Source organism: Rhizophagus irregularis, chromosome 28 (assembly GCF_026210795.1).
Source record: "Rhizophagus irregularis chromosome 28, complete sequence".
In the NCBI taxonomy this organism is placed as follows: domain Eukaryota; kingdom Fungi; phylum Glomeromycota; class Glomeromycetes; order Glomerales; family Glomeraceae; genus Rhizophagus; species Rhizophagus irregularis.
In genome coordinates this window covers 1,138,914-1,158,948 of record NC_089456.1, presented here as the reverse complement: position 1 = coordinate 1,158,948, position 20,035 = coordinate 1,138,914, and the positions used below count along the sequence as shown (strand labels likewise).

General features: G+C 27.8%; 3 protein-coding genes across 3 annotated transcripts; 2 read left to right on the top strand and 1 right to left on the bottom strand.

Moving 5' to 3' along the window:
* Positions 1–880: 880 nt before the first annotated feature.
* Positions 881–2,936, top strand: OCT59_018904 (uncharacterized protein; the record flags this gene model as incomplete). Its single annotated transcript, XM_025308891.2, has 2 exons — positions 881–2,615; positions 2,701–2,936. 2 exons carry the CDS (start codon positions 881–883, stop codon positions 2,934–2,936), a joined length of 1,971 nt encoding a protein of 656 aa, XP_025173044.2.
* Positions 2,937–3,947: 1,011 nt separating this feature from the next.
* On the top strand, positions 3,948–4,930 carry OCT59_018903 (uncharacterized protein; the record flags this gene model as incomplete). Its single annotated transcript, XM_025319723.2, has 2 exons — positions 3,948–4,497; positions 4,587–4,930. 2 exons carry the CDS (start codon positions 3,948–3,950, stop codon positions 4,928–4,930), a joined length of 894 nt encoding a protein of 297 aa, XP_025173045.1.
* Positions 4,931–14,401: 9,471 nt separating this feature from the next.
* OCT59_018902 (uncharacterized protein) lies at positions 14,402–14,692 on the bottom strand (the record flags this gene model as incomplete). The annotated part of the gene is made up of 1 exon (XM_025327078.2): positions 14,402–14,692. One exon carries the CDS (start codon positions 14,690–14,692, stop codon positions 14,402–14,404), a length of 291 nt encoding a protein of 96 aa, XP_025173046.2.
* Between the last annotated feature and the right edge of the window lie 5,343 nt (positions 14,693–20,035).

The window sequence follows — 20,035 nt, the reverse complement described above, 5'->3', positions numbered from 1 at the left end:
CTTATCTTTACTAATGAGTTGTATATGGAGGTTGAAATTATAAAAGTTAGCTTAATTTAAATTTTTTATATAAGTATTGATTAATAAAAAAGGTATTTAAATAAGTAAAATAGACCCAAAGAACAAAAATATATAAAGTTTTTATAATATACAACTTAAAAAAAATTATGTTATATAAATTATAAAAAATCATTATTTATTAATAATTACAAGAGAAATGAAATTTCCACTGGTTGCTAAATTAACTAAATTAGATTAATTTACGTAAAACATCTATAATTTCCACTAAGACCTTTGATCATGATGCTTTACGGGACTTGTCTTTTTTATGCTTTTTTGGCTTTTCAGACTTAGCCTCTTCTGGTTTCTTCTTTGAATTCTTTGAATTCTGTCAATTTTTATGTAACCTTAATTTAAGCTAATTAATACAAAAGTTTCAATTTGAAAAAAAAGTATATTAATTCAATCTCTATTAGTCTATGATTCTCTATTAGTCTATGAATATATTACTAAATATATTAACAATTATCCTTTATTAGGCTTAAGTTTATACCCCTTATTCTTTCTATTGGTTGATCATATGTAATGAAACACAAAATTACTCTACAGTGCATACAACTTAGTCCCAACAAATAAATTTTTAAGCGGCCAAATTTTAGATTTTGATGTGTTATCACGTGACACTTATAACTTGCAATTTTATTAGTCCGTATATATACACGTGATTTAATGAATACGAACTACGGTATAAATAATTACATCATATACGAACAATGAAAAAGTCTCGCAATTATGTTATGTTTCTTTTTTTCCCACATGAATTTTTTGCTTTATTATTAAGAACTTGGATTGTTATTAAAAATAAACACAATTTACCAACATGCCACGTCTAACAAAACATCAGAAACGATCAAGAAAGGCTTATGAAGCAAAGTCTACACGCAAGAATAATTCTGATAATGACTCTGATAATATGTCTATCAATGATGACTCTGATAATGTTGATGATACTGATAATTTTTCCGTTAATGATGAACCAGTGGAAAATGATAATGCAGTAAGTATTGTAAGAAAACTTAAAGAAGCAGCAAAAAAATATCATCAAGAACGTGCTTCTCATGAAATACGTAGACTTCGTTATATAGGAAACTCTGTTCGCACTAGAAGAAGGAAAAATCAGCAACTGCTTGAGGCAGCAAAGGGAACCCTTGCATTGTGCACATTTTGGGATACCAAGAAATCTACTGACGAAGTTGACAAGACAATAGCTGATGTGGATGATGATGTGAGTGATGATACGAATGATAATAATGATAAACAGTCAGATAATGAGATTGAGGATTGCAACTGGAATAATAAAATCCAGGCAGCTCTTGAAAATCTGGAAATAGATATTAAAAAAGAAAATAAAAAAAATGAGGTTTGGGTGCGTTTAAATGGTATCCGTCTTTATCTTCAACTTGTGAAATGCAACTATTCAAAAATGAATGCAAGTGAGATTGTTTCTAACACTGCAGGAAAAGGAGTATACCATGCCAGATGCATTCGTTCTTGGGCACATGAATATGTAATGAGCCGTCAAATTCCTTACTCCCGCCGGGAACATCATGCTAAAATATGGAGCTTTCTCTGGGATGAAGATATTCTTCTTCAAGTAAAATCATATATTCGGGAACATAAGTGGGATATTTCTCCACAGATGTTAATGATACAGATGAATGAAATTATTTTACCAGGACTTGGATTTGCACCATCTCCAACTATTCATATCAATACTGCAAGAAACTATTTGAAAGAACTTGGATATACATATGCAAAGGTAAAGAAGGGAATATATATTGATGGTCATGAAAGGGAAGGTGTGGTGGTATACAGAAAAATATTTTTAGAACAAATGAGTAAATTTGAACATAGGATGCCTATTTTCTCAGGAGATAATTTGGACGAAATTACCTGGCCGGACAGTAATATACAGCCACTTATTCTTGTAACACATGATGAGTGTATTTTTTCAGCTTATGATGGAAGTCGGAGTCTTTGGATTCCTGATGGAGAGCAACCCTTACGAAAAAAAGGTAATGGTCGTTCAATTCATGTTAGTGAATTTTTAACTGATGTTTGTGGTCGTCTTGCGCTTCCTGATGAAATGCAAGTATCGGATGACTTTCCTAGGGAAGCTTGTGTAATTATGCATCCGGGAAAAAATAATGATGGATGGTGGAAGGCTGATGATTTAATAAGTCAAGTAATTGAACGTGCCATTCCCATATTTGAAGCTCGTTTTCCAGGATGCCAGGCCTTATTTGCATTTGATAATGCATCAAGTCATGCTACTTTTTCGCCAGATGCACTTATTGCTAAAAATATGAACCTCAATCCTGGTGGAAAACAGCCAAAGATGCGCAGAACATATTTTGGTGATGAAAATATCCAACAAGACATGATCTTTCCATCGGACTATTGTATTTCTAACCTGCGCGGACAGCCAAAAGGATTAAAGCAAGTTCTTATGGAGAGGGGATTATGGCCAAATGAGGGGCTGAAATTAGAAGAAGCACGAAAAATAATGAGTCAGCAACCAGATTTCTTTAGCGCAAAAGGGACGGGTAGAAGAGGTTATTGTTGCAGCTGGACATAAAGTTATATTTTACCCTAAATTTCATTGTGAGCTCAACTACATTGAAAATTTTTGGGGTGCAGCTAAGAAATTTAGTCGCTCAAATTGTGATTATTTATGGACAGGTTTGCAAAGAACTGTTTCATTAGCACTTGCTTCTGTTCCTCTTACAACTATTCGCCGGTATGCAAGAAAAGCATTTCGTTATATGGATGTTTATCGAAAGGGTTTAACAGGAAAGGCAGCAGAATTTGCTGTTAAAAAATACCGTTCACACCGCCGGGTTCCTGATTCAGTTTTACAATCAGTTGGCATTTAGTAAATAAATTAGAATAACCACACTTTAAAATAAACTCAAATACTTGTGTTGTTTAGACGTTAAAAGCTTGTTTTTCGTTTTTTTTTCAGTTTTTACTTTTCGTGATAGATGTTTTATTTTCAATTTAGTCATGTAACCTGATATTCAAATGAAAAACAACCAATCAACGATAAGAATTTTGATCACGTGAATTACGTGTAATGCGGCCAAAATTCTCATCTTAATAATAAAATTACCCGACTTTGGATCGCTACTACTTCGTTAAAAATTGTCTTACAGGAAATTTAAAAACGTGGGCTAATTAAGCTTGACTTGCTCTATCATTCTGCGGTTTTATTTTTCTTTTATTGTTCTTTTTAAGTGAAGAGTAGCAATTTGAAATTTATCTAATTTAGTAGTCGGGACTAAGTTGTATGCACTGTATTAATAGCCGAAATCCAATGTTTGTGGGATACAAATCCATTTTTAAACAAAGGTTTTTGTACAACATATAATATTAACAATTTTCTTTAATATTATTATCGTCATTATCGTTTCAATTTTCAAAATTAAGTAATTGGTTATAATTATAAAAAGTAAACCTCCCAGTTTTTTTCATAGGTAAAAAATTGCTTAACATACATTTTTATGTAACAATACTAATAAATGAAACTTTATTATTGTTTTTTTTTCTTTTTCTTCTTTTGTACAAAAAAATTGAGACAAACTTTATCATAAACTGAAACTAGATCACAATTAGAAAGAAGGTACCTTTTATATTTAATAATTTTCTTGTCTTACTTTCATTTTGTTAATTTTCCTTGTTTTATTTTTTTATTTTTATTAATTCCATTTTTTTTTAAACAATCGTAATAATAATAATTCGTGTTACGTTAATATTATAAAAAGATCGAATTTTTTAGTCCGTCAGAATTAAAAAAAACCCATTTACAAAAAACATTTATAAAAAACATTTACATTCTGAATAAAAAATCCTTATTGTACTATAATACTGATATAACAAATAGAACAATGAAATCTTTTAGTTTTTTCGTATTATTAAACGTATTAATCCTCTTCGCTTATGCTCAGGATCAAACACTTCCAGCAGCAGCTACTTGTGAACTAACTTTCGCTTTACAACAAGGCTCGACATGTACACCATGTCAGCAAGCACTTTTTAAACATAATCCATTGGATTCATCATTCCTCGAGACTAAAAAACAACCTTCTGACAAATGCTTGTTTACTAGTTTTCTCTTTTATCATATATCTGTAAATGATCCTTCTTCTAATGGTACTATTAACCTAGACTCACCAGACATACCAAAATTAACATTAGCTTTTGATCAAGCTTGCGCTGATACCGCAAATAATGCATGTAGTGAATCAGATTCTAAAAATGCTTATACCGAAGTCGCTAATGCTTGTGATGTAGAAGTGAATGAATATATTTCTGTTAATGGAACTGGAACTGGTGAAACTAATATTAGTAGTGTCGGAGGTAGAGCTATATCAACTATGATTAATTATTATATTGCTATACCTACAAGAGATAATTTTTGTTTGAAAATAAATAACCGTAAGTTATTAAGTATTTAAGTATATAATATCATTTACATATATATAAAATACTGTTTTTTTTAACAAATTATTTCTTTTTTTTTTTAGAATATTGTTCGGTTAAAAGTTTTGAACAATCGAGTCAAAATACATCGACTTCAAATACGAATACTATAAATGGTTTATCATGTGAAGATGAATGTAACAAACAATCTTATAAGAATCTCTTAAGTTATCAATCATCTCATCCCCCTGATGCTCGTAATTTACAAAAGGTTTTTATTGGTAAAAACAACCAATTAGCAAGTTATGAAGCACGTTGTCCTAATATGACTAGTAATATTGCTAATAACTTTAAATCTGACGGTCAGAAACTTACTCATCAATTTTATAATTTTTCTGGAATTATTTTAATTAGTCTTGTAGGATTTATTTATACAACTTTTATGTAATAATATATTATATATATAATAGTTGGAAACTTATTACATTTCCTATTCAATTTTGTATTTTTACTAAAACTATCAATAAATAAAATAAACAAAAAAATTTTATTATTTATTTAACACCCAAGTAGGATTTTAAGGCGATTTTTTACTTTAAAAGGCAAAAATTTTGGTTGATCATTTCATTTCAGTCAGATTTTCACCAAAATTTTCTATTCCGTTTTTGAAAATCATCCACATGCATAGTTGCCATGGATACAAAAAAAATTGCCTTTTTCGTAAAAAACTCTCAGTTTAATCTTAAATATTAGTACAGTACTGTACATGTACATGTACAAGTACAAGAGCAAGAACATGAACATGTACATGTACATGTACAGAGAAAGTGAACATTCACTATGGAAACTTTTTGCGCTGAGTTTAACTGTGCTGCTCAAAAAGAATGTTAACTTGACAGATCATGAAATAGTATGTTGATCATTTTTTATTAAAATGTGAAAATTTTTTTTTTTTAATTAAAAATGTCAAAAACTTGATTAAAAAACAAAAAAAAATTAAATTTTTTAATTAAAAAAGTCAGACTTGACGTTTTTTGTTATTAAAAATCAAAAAAAAAATGATTTTATTAATCAAAAATGTCAGACTTGACGTTTTTTGTTATTAAAATCAAAAAAAATGATTTTTTTTTAATTAAAAACGTCAGACTTGACGTTTTTTGTTATTAAAAATCAAAAAAATATATATTTTTTAATTAAAAACGTCAGACTTGACGTTTTTTGTTATTAAAAATCAAAAAAAATATTTTTTTTAATTATAAACGTCAGACTTGACGTTTTTTGTTATTAAAAATCAAAAAAATATTTTTTTTAATTATAAACGTCAGACTTGACGTTTTTTGTTATTAAAAATCAAAAAAAATATATTTTTTAATTAAAAACGTCAGACTTGACGTTTTTTGTTATTAAAAATCAAAAAAAATATATTTTTTAATTAAAAACGTCAGACTTGACGTTTTTTGTTATTAAAAATCAAAAAAAATATTTTTTTTAATTAAAAACGTCAGACTTGACGTTTTTTGTTATTAAAAATCAAAAAAAAGTGATTTTTTTAATTAAAAACGTCAGACTTGACGTTTTTTGTTATTAAAAATCAAAAAAAGTGATTTTTTTAATTAAAAACGTCAGACTTGACGTTTTTTGTTATTAAAAATCAAAAAAAAAGTGATTTTTTTAATTAAAAACGTCAGACTTGACGTTTTTTGTTATTAAAAATCAAAAAAAATATTTTTTTTAATTAAAAACGTCAGACTTGACGTTTTTTGTTATTAAAAATCAAAAAAAAACATTTTTTTTAATTAAAAACGTCAGACTTGACGTTTTTTGTTATTAAAAATCAAAAAAAAACATTTTTTTTAATTAAAAACGTCAGACTTGACGTTTTTTGTTATTAAAAATCAAAAAAAAAGTGATTTTTTTAATTAAAAACGTCAGACTTGACGTTTTTTGTTATTAAAAATCAAAAAAAAATATTTTTTTAATTAAAAACGTCAGACTTGACGTTTTTGTTATTAAAAATTAAAAAAAAAATGATTTTTTTTTAATTATATTAGTGTACTTTTGGATATAATGGGTGAGTTTATTTTAAAAGCATACTAATACTATTAATAAATTAATAAAAGATTTTTTTATAACAATAGATTGTGTTTAGTGAGATTTATGAAAAAATTTTATGAAATTTTTTTTAATAAGAATAGCTTTGTATAAAAAATTTTCTAGAATTTTTTTTTAATAACGATATATCAGCATAGTAGTAATAGTACAATAGGGTTAACTATACAATAAATAGATGTAATAAATTTTTTGGAATTTTTTTTTAATAACAGTAAATTGGTATCATATAATAGATGATATAATAAATTTTTTTTGGAATTCTTCCTTAATAACAATATATTGGTATAGCACAATAGATAGATATAATAAAAATTTTCTGTGATTTATTTTTTAATTACAATAGATTGGTAACTTATTAACGGAAGTTAATAATTTTTTTACAGTTTACAGTAACACTAATATTACTTTTTTTTTTAATCGCAGCGCATTTGCAGTTTTATTAAAGTAGAAAAATAAAAGAATATGTATACATAGTATGATTCTAAAAGCTACTCTAATATAATTAAACTACAAACCACTCGTCATACGTATAGTACCCCACGTGTGCACTGTCGAGTGATCGTTAGACTCAGTAGGTAGACAACATTTTTAATGCGTTATCTTAGCCAGACGGCCCTATCTTCAACATAGTAACACTAATATTACTAATAAGTAATGGTAATAAAAGATTTTAATTACATTTAATAAGGTTAATAAAAAAATTTTTTGAGATATAATAGAATGGTATAGTACAATAGATAGATATAATAAAATTTTCTGGGATCTATTTTAATAATAACAGATTGGTATAATACAATGTATAGATATAAAAAAATATTTCTGAATTCTTTTTTTTAATAATAGATTGATATGAATATATTTTCTGGGATTTTTTTTTAGCAATAAGTCATTATATCAGTATAAAATTTTCTGGATTTTTTTTAATAACAATAGATCAGTATGGTATAATGGATAGAAATAAAAAATTTTAAGGATTTTTTTTTAATAATAATACTAGATTGGTATAGTACAATAGTTACTAGATATAAAATTTTCTGGGATTATTTTAATAACAATAGATAGGTATAGTACAATGGACTAATTTAATAAATTTTTTTGTGATTTTTTTTAATAACAATAGATTGGTAATAGACAACTGATTATTAATTTGTTCAATTAATAATTGTTTTTTAGTAAGATTTTTTCCAGTAATACTACTACTAATAGGTATTAATAGTTAGTTTAATGAGTTAATAAAAGATTTTTTATAAATAGATTATATTTAATGACATATAAAAAAAATTTTGGGAGATTTTTTTTAATAACAATAGATCAATACAAAAAATTTACTGAGACTTTTTTTAATAACAATAGATTGGTATAGTACAATGAATAGATATAAAAAAATTTTAACTTTTTTTTTAATAATAGATTGATATAAATATATTTTCTGAATTTTTTTTTAACAATAGAGTCAATAAATCAATATAAAAAATTTTTTTGATAACAACAGATCAGTACTATATTATAATGGAGAGATATAAAAAATTTTTTAGATTTTTTATTAATATAATAGATCAGTTTCTGGAATTTTTTTATGACAAATTAGTATAGTACAATATATAAAATTTTCTGGGATTTATTTAAATAACAATAGATATGATAAAATTTTTGGTGATTTTTTTTTTAGTAGCAATAGATTGGTAATAGACAATTATTACTGTGACCAAAACTGATCTGATTTACCAATTCATTATCAGTTCAGTTTTTAATGTTTTCACAACATTTTTTATTGTCTATTACCAAACTATTGTTACTAAAAAAAATAATCACCAAAAATTTATCATACCTATTGTTATTAAAATAAATCTCAGAAAATTTTTTTATTAACCTTATTAAATGTAATCTATTGTTATAAAAATCTTTCATTTATATTACTTACTAGTAATATTAGTGTTACTGTGAACTATAAAAAAATCTTACTAAAAAACAATTATTAACAAGTTAATTGTCTACTATCAACATATTGTTATTAAAAAAAAATCCCAGAAATTTTTTTTATACCAAACTATTACTAAAAAGAAATCTCATTAAATTTTTTATAAATCTCACTAAACACAATCTATTGTTATAAAAAAATCTTTTATTAATTTATTAGTAGTATTAGTATAAAACTCACTCACTATATCCAAAAGTACACTAGTTTAACATTTATATTAAAATGATATTACTGTATATCACAAATTATTTATCTGCATGATATGGATTAATATATGGAATTTCATACATTCCCTTATATCCTACGACTCCTACGTGGATCCACAGAAAATACCAGGAAAATTTCCTGATGAATTTGTGGTAACCCATGCAATTTCCCTTCATCCCTGCTTATTCCTTTTAACTTGTGATTTATATAAGAAATTGGAATATAAAATTTTTGCGTGTTATTTTTAATTTTTGCTTCATGAATAAAATTAAAAGATTAACGTTAATTGGTCTAATGTTAATTATACAAATTATAATTATTTTTATTTTAATTAGTTAAAATTAAATATTGCAAATTACGTCAAGTGGTCGTTTACTAACGGTCGCTTTATCCATACCATGACTCGTGATGAAAAATCGAGGGCTATTAAACTAGGCTGAAGAAACTGAAAATGTGATAATAATAATTATACACAAAATCAATTTCTGCAATTTCTTGCTTAATTTGTCAGAATAATAATACATTAGAAACTATCAACTCTAAAATTAACATTATAAAATAACAATTTTAAATTCTTTTCAAGCGTAATTATTTTTGATAAAAATTATTGTACTTGTTTTTAACTTCAAATGCGTTATAAATCTCTCACTTTCATCGCTTTGTTGAAAATTTTGGCATTTTAATAACTTTTTTCATCCTCTTTCTTTTTTTTTCTCATTTAAATATTCAGCATATAACTCAAAAATAATGTACACCCATTATAACTATAAATAAAACAAAATATTTAAAACCCTGTAATCATTGAAAAGATCCTAATAATTATTACTGTATTAGTATTATTAGTATTAACCTCTTAACAAAAATCATGATCACCATAAGACTCACTCACAGGTCAAAAATAAATCTTGATTATTTTGATATCATGTAATAAAAGAAAGCTTAATGATCAAAAAAATTTTATTAATAAATTAAAATTTGAATAAATATATTATGTATATATAGTAATTTACCTTTATAAGTTTCTACGGATATTTTCTATGATGACGACGAAAAGTGACAATAGTGAAGATCAAGATGACAATTCCGAAAAAAATCATTCAATTGGTTTAATATACAATCAAACTAGATCAATATTTATACGTTCGTTGAGAACATCGATACTTAATTCATCAGAAACCTTAATCAAGATACAAAGTACAAATATCAGAAGCTTTATTTTTTTTTTCAAATCTAAGATTGCTTCATAGGTTATAAATACGAAGTAATTTTTTTTTAAAAAATAAAAATAAAAATAAAAACATGATAACGTTAGATACACCAATCATCAACCTATCCACTCACATTACCTTTAAAAAAAGCATCCACGTGTTAGAATGGTTTTATTATTCTTCCCTTTTTACTGAAAATATTGCATTAAATACGAAGTCATTATAACGATCATGTTGGACACACTCGCCAACCAATACCAACATCACCCACACCATCTCACCTTTAAAAAATGCATCAAGGCATCTATGAAACATTAGATGGATCTTTTTTGCCAAAATCCTTACAAAAATTACGAAGTTATTCTAAAAAAGTAAAAATAAACCACGATAATATTTACACCACCACATCTAAGAAGTGTTAGAGAGGACGAGAGATTGGTTTTTATTACATGTAAAAGTATCTAATAAATATGCAAATATTGGTTGTTATTAAAGTAACAGTGGGTGTAAATATGGAATAAGTAGTTATTTAACACAACACGTTGATGATTAAATATCCTAAGGTTTCATGATAATCCTCACTTAATTTTATTTTCTGAGATATGAATATATCGATGTGAGCGCTTTCTTTTTAATATATTGTATAAATAGTTCATTCTATTTATATAACAACGAAAATATTATTAAACGACTCTTAGACTATCCCTTGTGAACGAACTACTAGTATAATTATTCCCTATAATTTTAGAATAAGACAAATTATTAGTTTGATTTACCCTTCGGCTTCTGGGTTCTCTAAATGTTTTTTCCCGCTGTATGGCTGTGTAGTGATGATTGTTTCCCGATCATAATTTTTCATTAAGAATCTATATCAAAGCTGCTTTAGTTTTTGAAATCATCATCTTTAAACTTTGGTCATCTCTAATGAACAATTATTTGTTTTCTTTTTACAAGGAAATCCTTAACAGTTTTTTCCATTAATTACATTTTTCTCAACCTTCCTAAAAATATATCTGCAAGTTTAGCCAAATTACCATTGAGTACCACAATATCCCCATTCTTCCAACTGGCCAGTTGTCAAATTCGAAAGCCGCTCACATCAGATGCGATATTATCAAGATAGTCGTAGTCATGTGCTTTTTTCTTGAAGTTTTTAAAGAATCCTTTGCCATCGATGTAAGTCTGTAAGTCGATATTAAATAAATTTTCAAGTACATGAGAAAACCCTCCAGTATCTAACACTCATATTATATATTATTGTTAGTAGTTCGTGTTTCAAATTTGATGCAAAATGATCCATAATTTAAATTATAGATGTTAATGTTCACTAACGGACATTCAACAAATAAGAATTAAATATATGAGCAGCTTTTTCTTATCTAAGACAGCCTGGTGCTGTTTCTAAGAGAAATGGCTGGATAGAGTAGTTGAACGGGGCTTATCATATATGTTGAAATATCATGGATCATATGATAGAAGACTTTTTTCATTGTATCTTCGTTATTCAAAATTCACCACGAAAGGAAAGGTATATATAATTGCTGTTGTTGTGCCCCAAGTTGACGATGTGCCCCAAATCAACGATCGGCCTAAATTATCGGTCCACCTTATAATGCCTTAAGAATAAAAGCGTGTATTCTAAGAGCTTGTAATGAACGTCATATAATCACTTTTGCGTTTAGGTCGTAATCATATGAATATAGTGCGAACCCTCTTCCAAAATCCATGTAGAGGCGGTATTCAAAAGTGAACATTATTCCAAGTTTGAGAATTGTCAAATTTTGTTTGATGTGATAAAAAAAGGTTCTGGCCAAATCGATCGAGCAATGGATATAAATTATTTAGAAAAAGTGCAAAGAAACAATACTTACTCCAGATGAAAAGAGGGTAAATTCATTAACGTCGGATAGTTGGATATAGTTTAAGTATAATGATGCAAGACAATAATGACTGTGTGCACGCTTACTAGTTTTTGAAGGGTCTGTCTGATTTGAAGAAAAAAATTACGGCAATCATATCAACAATGTAATTTAATTTTTGCTTAAGAGTAAAATATTAAAAGACGCTTACCGTAATGGTTGTATGATGATAGAAAAATTATTCATAGGTTCTTTGTGATTTTAATAAAAATATTCATTAATTCATTAATACATTCCATCATTGCACAATGTTTTTCAACATCATTTGCATTGAAAGTATAATTAATGTTGGATTCGATTTTTTATATATTCATTTGGGTTATTTCGTTAACTTCTCTTCTTCTTCTTCTTCTAAAGAGTACTAATATTAGAAATATTACCAACGCGCAATTGAAATATTATTAGAATCTTGCCCTAGAATCAAACTGAATAATTTAGCGATACTGCCATTTCGCTTTCATAAATTTTCGAGACTTTATAATCTTGATTTCCTAGACTTTTTTGGTAAGTAGAGTTTCTTTGATATTTTTTTTTTGAGGAATGATATTAGTTTTTGTGAATAGTACATCATAACTAATAAGTAATAATAATAAGAAAGACTCTTTAGTAAACTTTGATGTCAAAAATATAGAGAATGATAAAGATATTTCGAAAAAATTAAACAGATAATTAACCTATGCGAAAAAGGATTATGATTTTGAATAAATTACTTTACAGACCATAAGACCGTATTTAACTGTGGAAAAATGTATAAAATAACACAATGAAAGCGCATCTTATTACCACATCATAAATCAAATGTGAAATGAAATCACATTATTATTATTGCTCATGCAAAAAGAAGTTACAATTACTCATACTCCTAAGCTACTAACATTAAAGGTATACTACATAATTTAAATATATATTTACCTGTATCGTATCTACAAATTGCAGTCCCGAACAGAAGAGTTGTATATTTTAGTTGCTTCTGTGAGATCATCTGTGCTATGCCATTTAACTCGTATATATGATTGATGACCTATTTGGAAGCCTTTAAAGTGATTAAAAAGTTTCTTTAATTATTAATAAATAAGGATTACTGGTCTTAGTTGGTTATGCACTTCTTATCAAAAGTATGTAAAATTATGGTAATAATTATCCTGTTAATGCAAAGATATAATAATGAATTTTCAAAAAGATTATAATGAACTAGATCTAACTGGAGAAACCTTGAACTAGATCTTTAAAATATTTTTGGCTTTAAAATATTTTTGGTGGAAATGAAGTAAAGAAGGAGGAACGACATACAAAATGAGTTACAATATTGTCAAATGGTTCAGAAGGTACAAAAATAGATGTTAACAAAACAAATAGCTACTCTTTTACGTGAAAAAATACGAAAGCATTAAAGACTTACTTTATATTATTAATTAAAATAAAGATATAAGTTATGAAAATTAAAATGAAGGAGAATTACCTATTCCTGAAAAGATAATAGGTGTGTTAGTTGTCCAATCATGGTGCTACAACTGAATAGTGCTCTATCTCTTTTTTTCAACAACTTGATCAAAAAGAATATGAGATGTACCAGTTATGGAAATCATTTTTAATATTTAGCGTAATAACTAACAATATAATTAATTAATAGCATTAATAAGTACGTGCAAAGTTAAATTGAAACATGCATTGATGTAAGAGGTCATATCAAACATTACCAGTAATTTTTTTTTTTTTGGCGGTTTTCATACCTGTAATTTTCTAATGACATTTTCATGTTTGTTTTTTTGGTAATATTTTTTATACTTTTCCACGTCTTCAGGTAAGAGTTATTCAACGTACCAGTTGTACCATAAAATCATTGATATTATAAAATTACCATTACATACATTACATATGTGTTTTTTGCTAATCTTCTAGAAAATAAAAAGAATTTCAATTTCATTATAAAAATCATGAAAAAAAAACTGATAATATTATTGCACTTTAACTGTTAATTTCAGCCGTAACTCGTGCTTAATTTCGGTCAAATTTTTAACATCGTCCTGAATAAAATTTAAGTCATTTAATATTTTAAAATGTATTCCCCTTTATCATGTTTTGTGAAATAATTTGATATTGTTAACAGCCAGTTTTTATCGTCATATGCTTACTTAGTCGCGTAAATTAAAAACTACTAATTTCTTTATGCCTGAATTAATCAATTATGATTCGCAAATTTTTGATATGCGGGATAATAAAATAAAAACTCGTACAGCAAGTATTTTCAAATTCATAATAAAATTAGAGGCAGTGGATTTGTCAAAATAATTATATGCACATACTGCATAAATTAGCTTAAGAATTTATTTTCATAATTATCTTAATTACATATCAGTTATAATAACATATAGCAATTCAGCATTCAATCGAAAAAAAAAACCGAAATGAAAACGAAAAAAAAATATATATATTTATATATAAAATAAACGAGAAAATTACGACATAATTATATGATATTGTAAAGCTTAAATGCACTAAGGCGTATATGATTCCGGATTTATAAGTTCATCAAACATTTTATCATCCGGATGACAACAATCTTTATAATCGAAGACGGTAGTTAATGGTGTATATGGGGGTGGGAGTGGTGATAGGGGTTGTGGTGTTGGCCGGCCATAATGTCGTAAGGAGCTATCATTCATAGCATACATTGTAAAAGAATTTCTTAGTGTTTGCGGTAATTTCTTCCAACTTCTACCAGCTTCCTTCATAATTTCCTGAGGGCTATAATTTGGAAATTTTTCTTTTAGTTTACTTCTATCCATTTTGAAATAAAGAGCGAATCCATTAGGGGACTTTCTTTTTCTACTAATGCATACTACTTTTGAAGATTGATTTGCGCAGATCTCTCTTCTTATGTTAGACATCTCAACACACCGAAAAAGGTGAGCTAAATTTTTGTCATTTTATACTTTTTTTCATAATTAATTTTTTGCTGAAGTCAATGAACAGTTTTTCTCTCCGATTAAAAAGAAAATGTAAATATTCTTTTCGAAATTCGGAAATAGATGAAAGGTAACTTCATTCAAGGGTAAACACATTGCGTCAGAGAGCATAAAAAAATACTACGTGCGTTCATTATTTCGATACGCCAAATCGAAATGATGATAATAGAAATAGATTGATAAGAGTTTAAATTACTAAATGTTAAAAAGGACCTATTGTCAAAATATTATTGGTAAACAAAAGTTGAATGTAAGGAATGAGAAATAAAAAAAAAATTAAGATTAATGATTTTATTGCAATCTATCTAATTTTAGAATATGAAAACCGTATTTGTAAACTATAGAGATGTTTTTTTAATGATCCAAACAATAATAATGGAAATACATGATGTCATTTATTTAATTATAGTATATAGGAGAAAAATACGATCGTAGATCGGCATTATCTTGTGTAAATGTCACAAATTTCCAAAATAGGATACTGAGAATTTTTAATTTTATAGACGCGTTAAAGAGAAATTTATGGTGCGATCTGCTACTTGTGGTAACAAATTTAGTAATTTTATCAAAGCATTATAATGTTACAACGTTTATGAATTAACTGAATATATTTGAAAAAGATTTCATTCGAAAATATTAGCCGTAATGAAATTCTTCATTAAGAAGAAAAAAAAAATTCTTTTTCGTACGCCGCAAACATTCTTTTTTTTATCCCCATTTTTCCAAATATTTCCAAATATTTCTTTCATTTTTCTATTATAAATTATTAGACACTTTATTAATGAAGTGACAATATAATCATTATTTCATAATTCTCTTTCATTATGCGTAATCTTTCTTTGCTTGTGACAATATGTTACATTTCAAAATCGGAGTTTTTGTGTGATTATTAACCTTTCTTATAAATAATAATAAAGATGATAAAGTTTAAGCAAGTGTTTAACCGTTTTAGTAACGTTGTACCTTTCACAACAAGGAGCCATCAAATTATTAAACCATATTCGTATGGTATCCTGAATAATTATTGAGTGACCCGATCAATAGGAGTGTCCAATAAAATTTGGTTCGCTTAATAATATCAAATCAAATTAAGGGCAATTTTTTTTTGAGCTCTACATTTATTAGTAAAGGCGTCATTATTATGAAATATATTTGTTACAAATTGGGGCGAGTTCTAGAAAAGGGAATAAATCGTTGAAAAAATTTTTAGATAGTATTGTTGTATATCGAATGTTCAAATTGTTATTGATTGTTCACAATGCAAAAAAATTATTTTTCATCAATTTGGTCCCTTTTTATATACTCACCCCATATTAGCGTTGGTTACCTTCATTAGAAGTTTTTCCGATGATAATCGGTCCCTTAAATCATAAGAAAATTTTTGACTTAATTCTTTCAAATATTACATTCTAATAAGCTTTTAAGTTGCGTTATGAAGTTTGGAATTTACATAATATGGATTAATTAATAAAAGTTGAAACATCAAAAGTTTGCATCTAGAAAACCGGTACCTGTATATTTCATGATTTCTCAGAATGAGCTTGTTGTATATTCAAGTCATCTCAGTCTTTTTCTTTCGCAATATCATTTTTTTTTTTTGAAATTAGGAAAAATAGAACATATGCACTCACACCTAAAACAATATAGCAATTTACAACAACGAATAAATATACCACTTATCAGGATTTCCCACGAATCAAATTTACGTGAATAGGGATATAATTGCCAAATCTTAATAAAGTCGAATAAATTTTTAACATTTATCAAAGTCATGGTTAAGTTTCTCTATGGAAGTAGAGGAAACCAGATAGCGAAGAACGAAAAATAGTTCATTAAAAGTTAAGTTTAATGTATTGACTAACTTTATTACAATTTTACTGGTAGTAGTAGGTAGTTTATCATAATTTTGGACTGAACTTTAAGCCATATATAATGTGGTCGCTAGGAACAAGATCTTTGAATTTCCGTGACACGAGTTTTTTATGTGCCGATACCAGTAATGTTACTATTTTGTTAAGACATCAAAATATATTATTGTAATAATATTACTATTGATACCTAACATAATAATTAAATGAAAAAATTTTCATTCACAGAAAACAGCATTACAATGGAAGATCGGACAGACGGACAATATTTATTACTAGAAATTTCTCAAAAAACATGTACTGTACATACTAAGAAAGGGGATTTTATTTCTTATTTAAGGTAAGACTGATAAAATATTGTTAAATTTCTTAATTTTAAAAAATAATAATTAATGTCGCTAAATTTTTATTAACTCTTTAGTAGGCTCTAAGGTCAAAATATGGAGAATAATAAGGATATTTCGAAAAAAATCAAACAGATAATTATGATTTCGCATAAATTGCTTTACATCATAAGACCGTATTTAATTGTAGAAAAATGTATAAAATAACAAAGTGAAAGCCCATATCATAAATCAAATGTGAAATGATGTTAGCGTTTATTCACTAAAAATCACATTATTATCACTCATGCAAATAGAAGAGTTGTATATTTTATTAGATACACAAAATGTACGATAAATGTCCATTTTGAAAATATGTACGTAGAATGTAATTATATAGAATGTATTTATTAATTAATATATACATTAATTGTACAATTTTTGATATGGAATAAACTAATGAAAAAGTATTATATGAAATTCATTCCATAAGTTAAAATGTTCAATGTTTTCAAATTTTGAAGTATAGTTTAGTAAGTTATTTTTAATTCTTTTTTATAAAGGAAATTAAAGAAATTAAAGATTCTTAGTATATCTTTTAACTCAAATGAAACATTATTTACTTTTTTATAATTAGACTATATCTTATAAAAAATTATTATTATTGAATATTGTTACGCAGTAAAATGTCGCGCAGCAATCACATGATATAACCGGACCCGTGATGTTGATCAATGTCGTAAATGTCGAATATGTTCGACATGTTCGATATATCGAATATATAGCATTTATCGAATTTATAGCATTTATCGAATATATAACATTTATCAAATATATAGCATTTATCGGATTTGTTCGATATATTAGATATTTTTTTTTATAAAAATTTGTTATAAAAAGACGGTGTAAATGCGCTTTAGAAAAAATAACTACAATTAGAATTTAATAAAGTTAGTTTTAGAACAGTCCTTTATAAAAATCATTAATAAAATTGATTATTAAAACTCATATACACTTTATTTTTCGTGTTATTTCTTATACACTTTATTTTTTTTATTCATTGTTCATATTTGGTTAGTTTAATCCTTTACTTGCGTCTGATCGTATAGGCTATTTGGAGAGCTATACCATATTCGCATTTGATCGGATTTTTACGTTGGATTTACATTGAATTAATAAAATTAGTATAAGATTTACGCTGATCCTGTTAATTTCCGACCCTATTAATCCTTCTGCTTACATTTAATTTAACGCTTATTTTTAAGCACATAAAGAACTGACATATAACATTTGGTGCCTTCTGCCAGAAATCTTTATCTTACCCGACCTATTGTATGTTTGTAACCCATTTCCAAAAGAATATAAATCACGACAGGTTACATCAGGAATTGAACAGTCCGAATATTACTTATCGACATCGTGATAGATCTTGCGCATACTGTTACCCACCTGAGTTATTACCATCGGAAAATTTTGGTAACTTTTGGAACTGGTACAGCGTCGAGTACCCTGCTAGATCCTATACACATTATACACAACAATACTTAGAAGAATTATCCTACGTTGAAGGGGAAGATATTTGGACTGCTATAATTGATCTAATATTTAGTATTCGATACGCATATACACCTAATATTAATTCCGAAACTTTACAGCAAGATATTTGGAACGCATATAGCATTACACAGGGATTTCACTTAGATATATTTATAATTGCCTATAATTATAGTGAAATCAGTTTTATAACTCCACCTGAATCAGACTCGGACGAATCCCTACCAAGAATAGCTGAGCTAGAACTCGACCAAAATCCGGACTTGGAACCCTTACTTCAGAATCAACCGAATAATAATATGGCTCAACCGAATCAGCAAGATTTTCAACAATTGCGAGCTGCTATCGCCGCGTTAACCCAAGCACTTCCAAACGTCAACAACGCATTGGCGGGAAACATACAAGCAATCAACAATCCACCACGCCGAGAAGGAAGAGTTGCCGATCTACCTCAATTTTACGGCGGAAATCAAGATCCAGTAGCATGGTTGGAAGACTTTACCCGAGCATGCAATGCAAATGGTATACAGGACGCCCGGAAATTGGAGGTTGTGCCAGCATACTTAAGAGGAGCCGCGTCCACATGGTGGAATTCTAACCAAGCGTTGAATAATGGTAATCCTGGACGAATTATTGCGTGGACCGGTAATAATAATAACACCGATTTTATTTTAAACTTTCCGAACGCCTTCCGAACGCAAACCTTAGTCGAAATTTGGACAACTGAATTGGAGCAACGCCGACAACAACCGGGAGAAGACGTAAATACTTACGCCGCTGCTTTGCAAGAATTATACCGAAGAGTGGAGACGAATGCATTTGCCTATCCAGAAGCAATTAAGGCTCGAAAATTCGTCAATGGCCTGTTGCCTGATCTTTATGTCACAGTTAAACCCCACAACGATCAAACATGGAACGGTGCCGTTGACAGAGCAAAGGCCTATGAATTAACACATCAAGACCAGAGCGCGGTTAGTGCTTATATAACCAAGTTCGCGCCTATTGGTACTAGCGCCAATGCTCAATCCGATGAACTGTGTAAGGCGATTCAGGAATTGACTAAGCACGTACAACAGCTAGGTACTGGCGGTAGAAGACCTCGATATGATAATAGAAACCCTCGGAATGTTGCACAGGTTGGAGGTCAATCACAACAACCAAATAATGGTCAAAGTCGGGTTGTATGTTATTCCTGTGGACAACCAGGACATATTGTACGAACTTGCCCAAATCGAAATACTGGTATAACACTCCCTAATAATAGTGATAATGCTAATAACAATAATCGATCAACGAATCAGACAACTGGCTCTACTGGCGAACAGCTTGCTCAAATTCATCAGTTGTTGGCACAGCTGGTGCCGAATGGAGCCGATGAACAACATTTAAACTAAATGGCGTACCTCATGAGGGTGAGT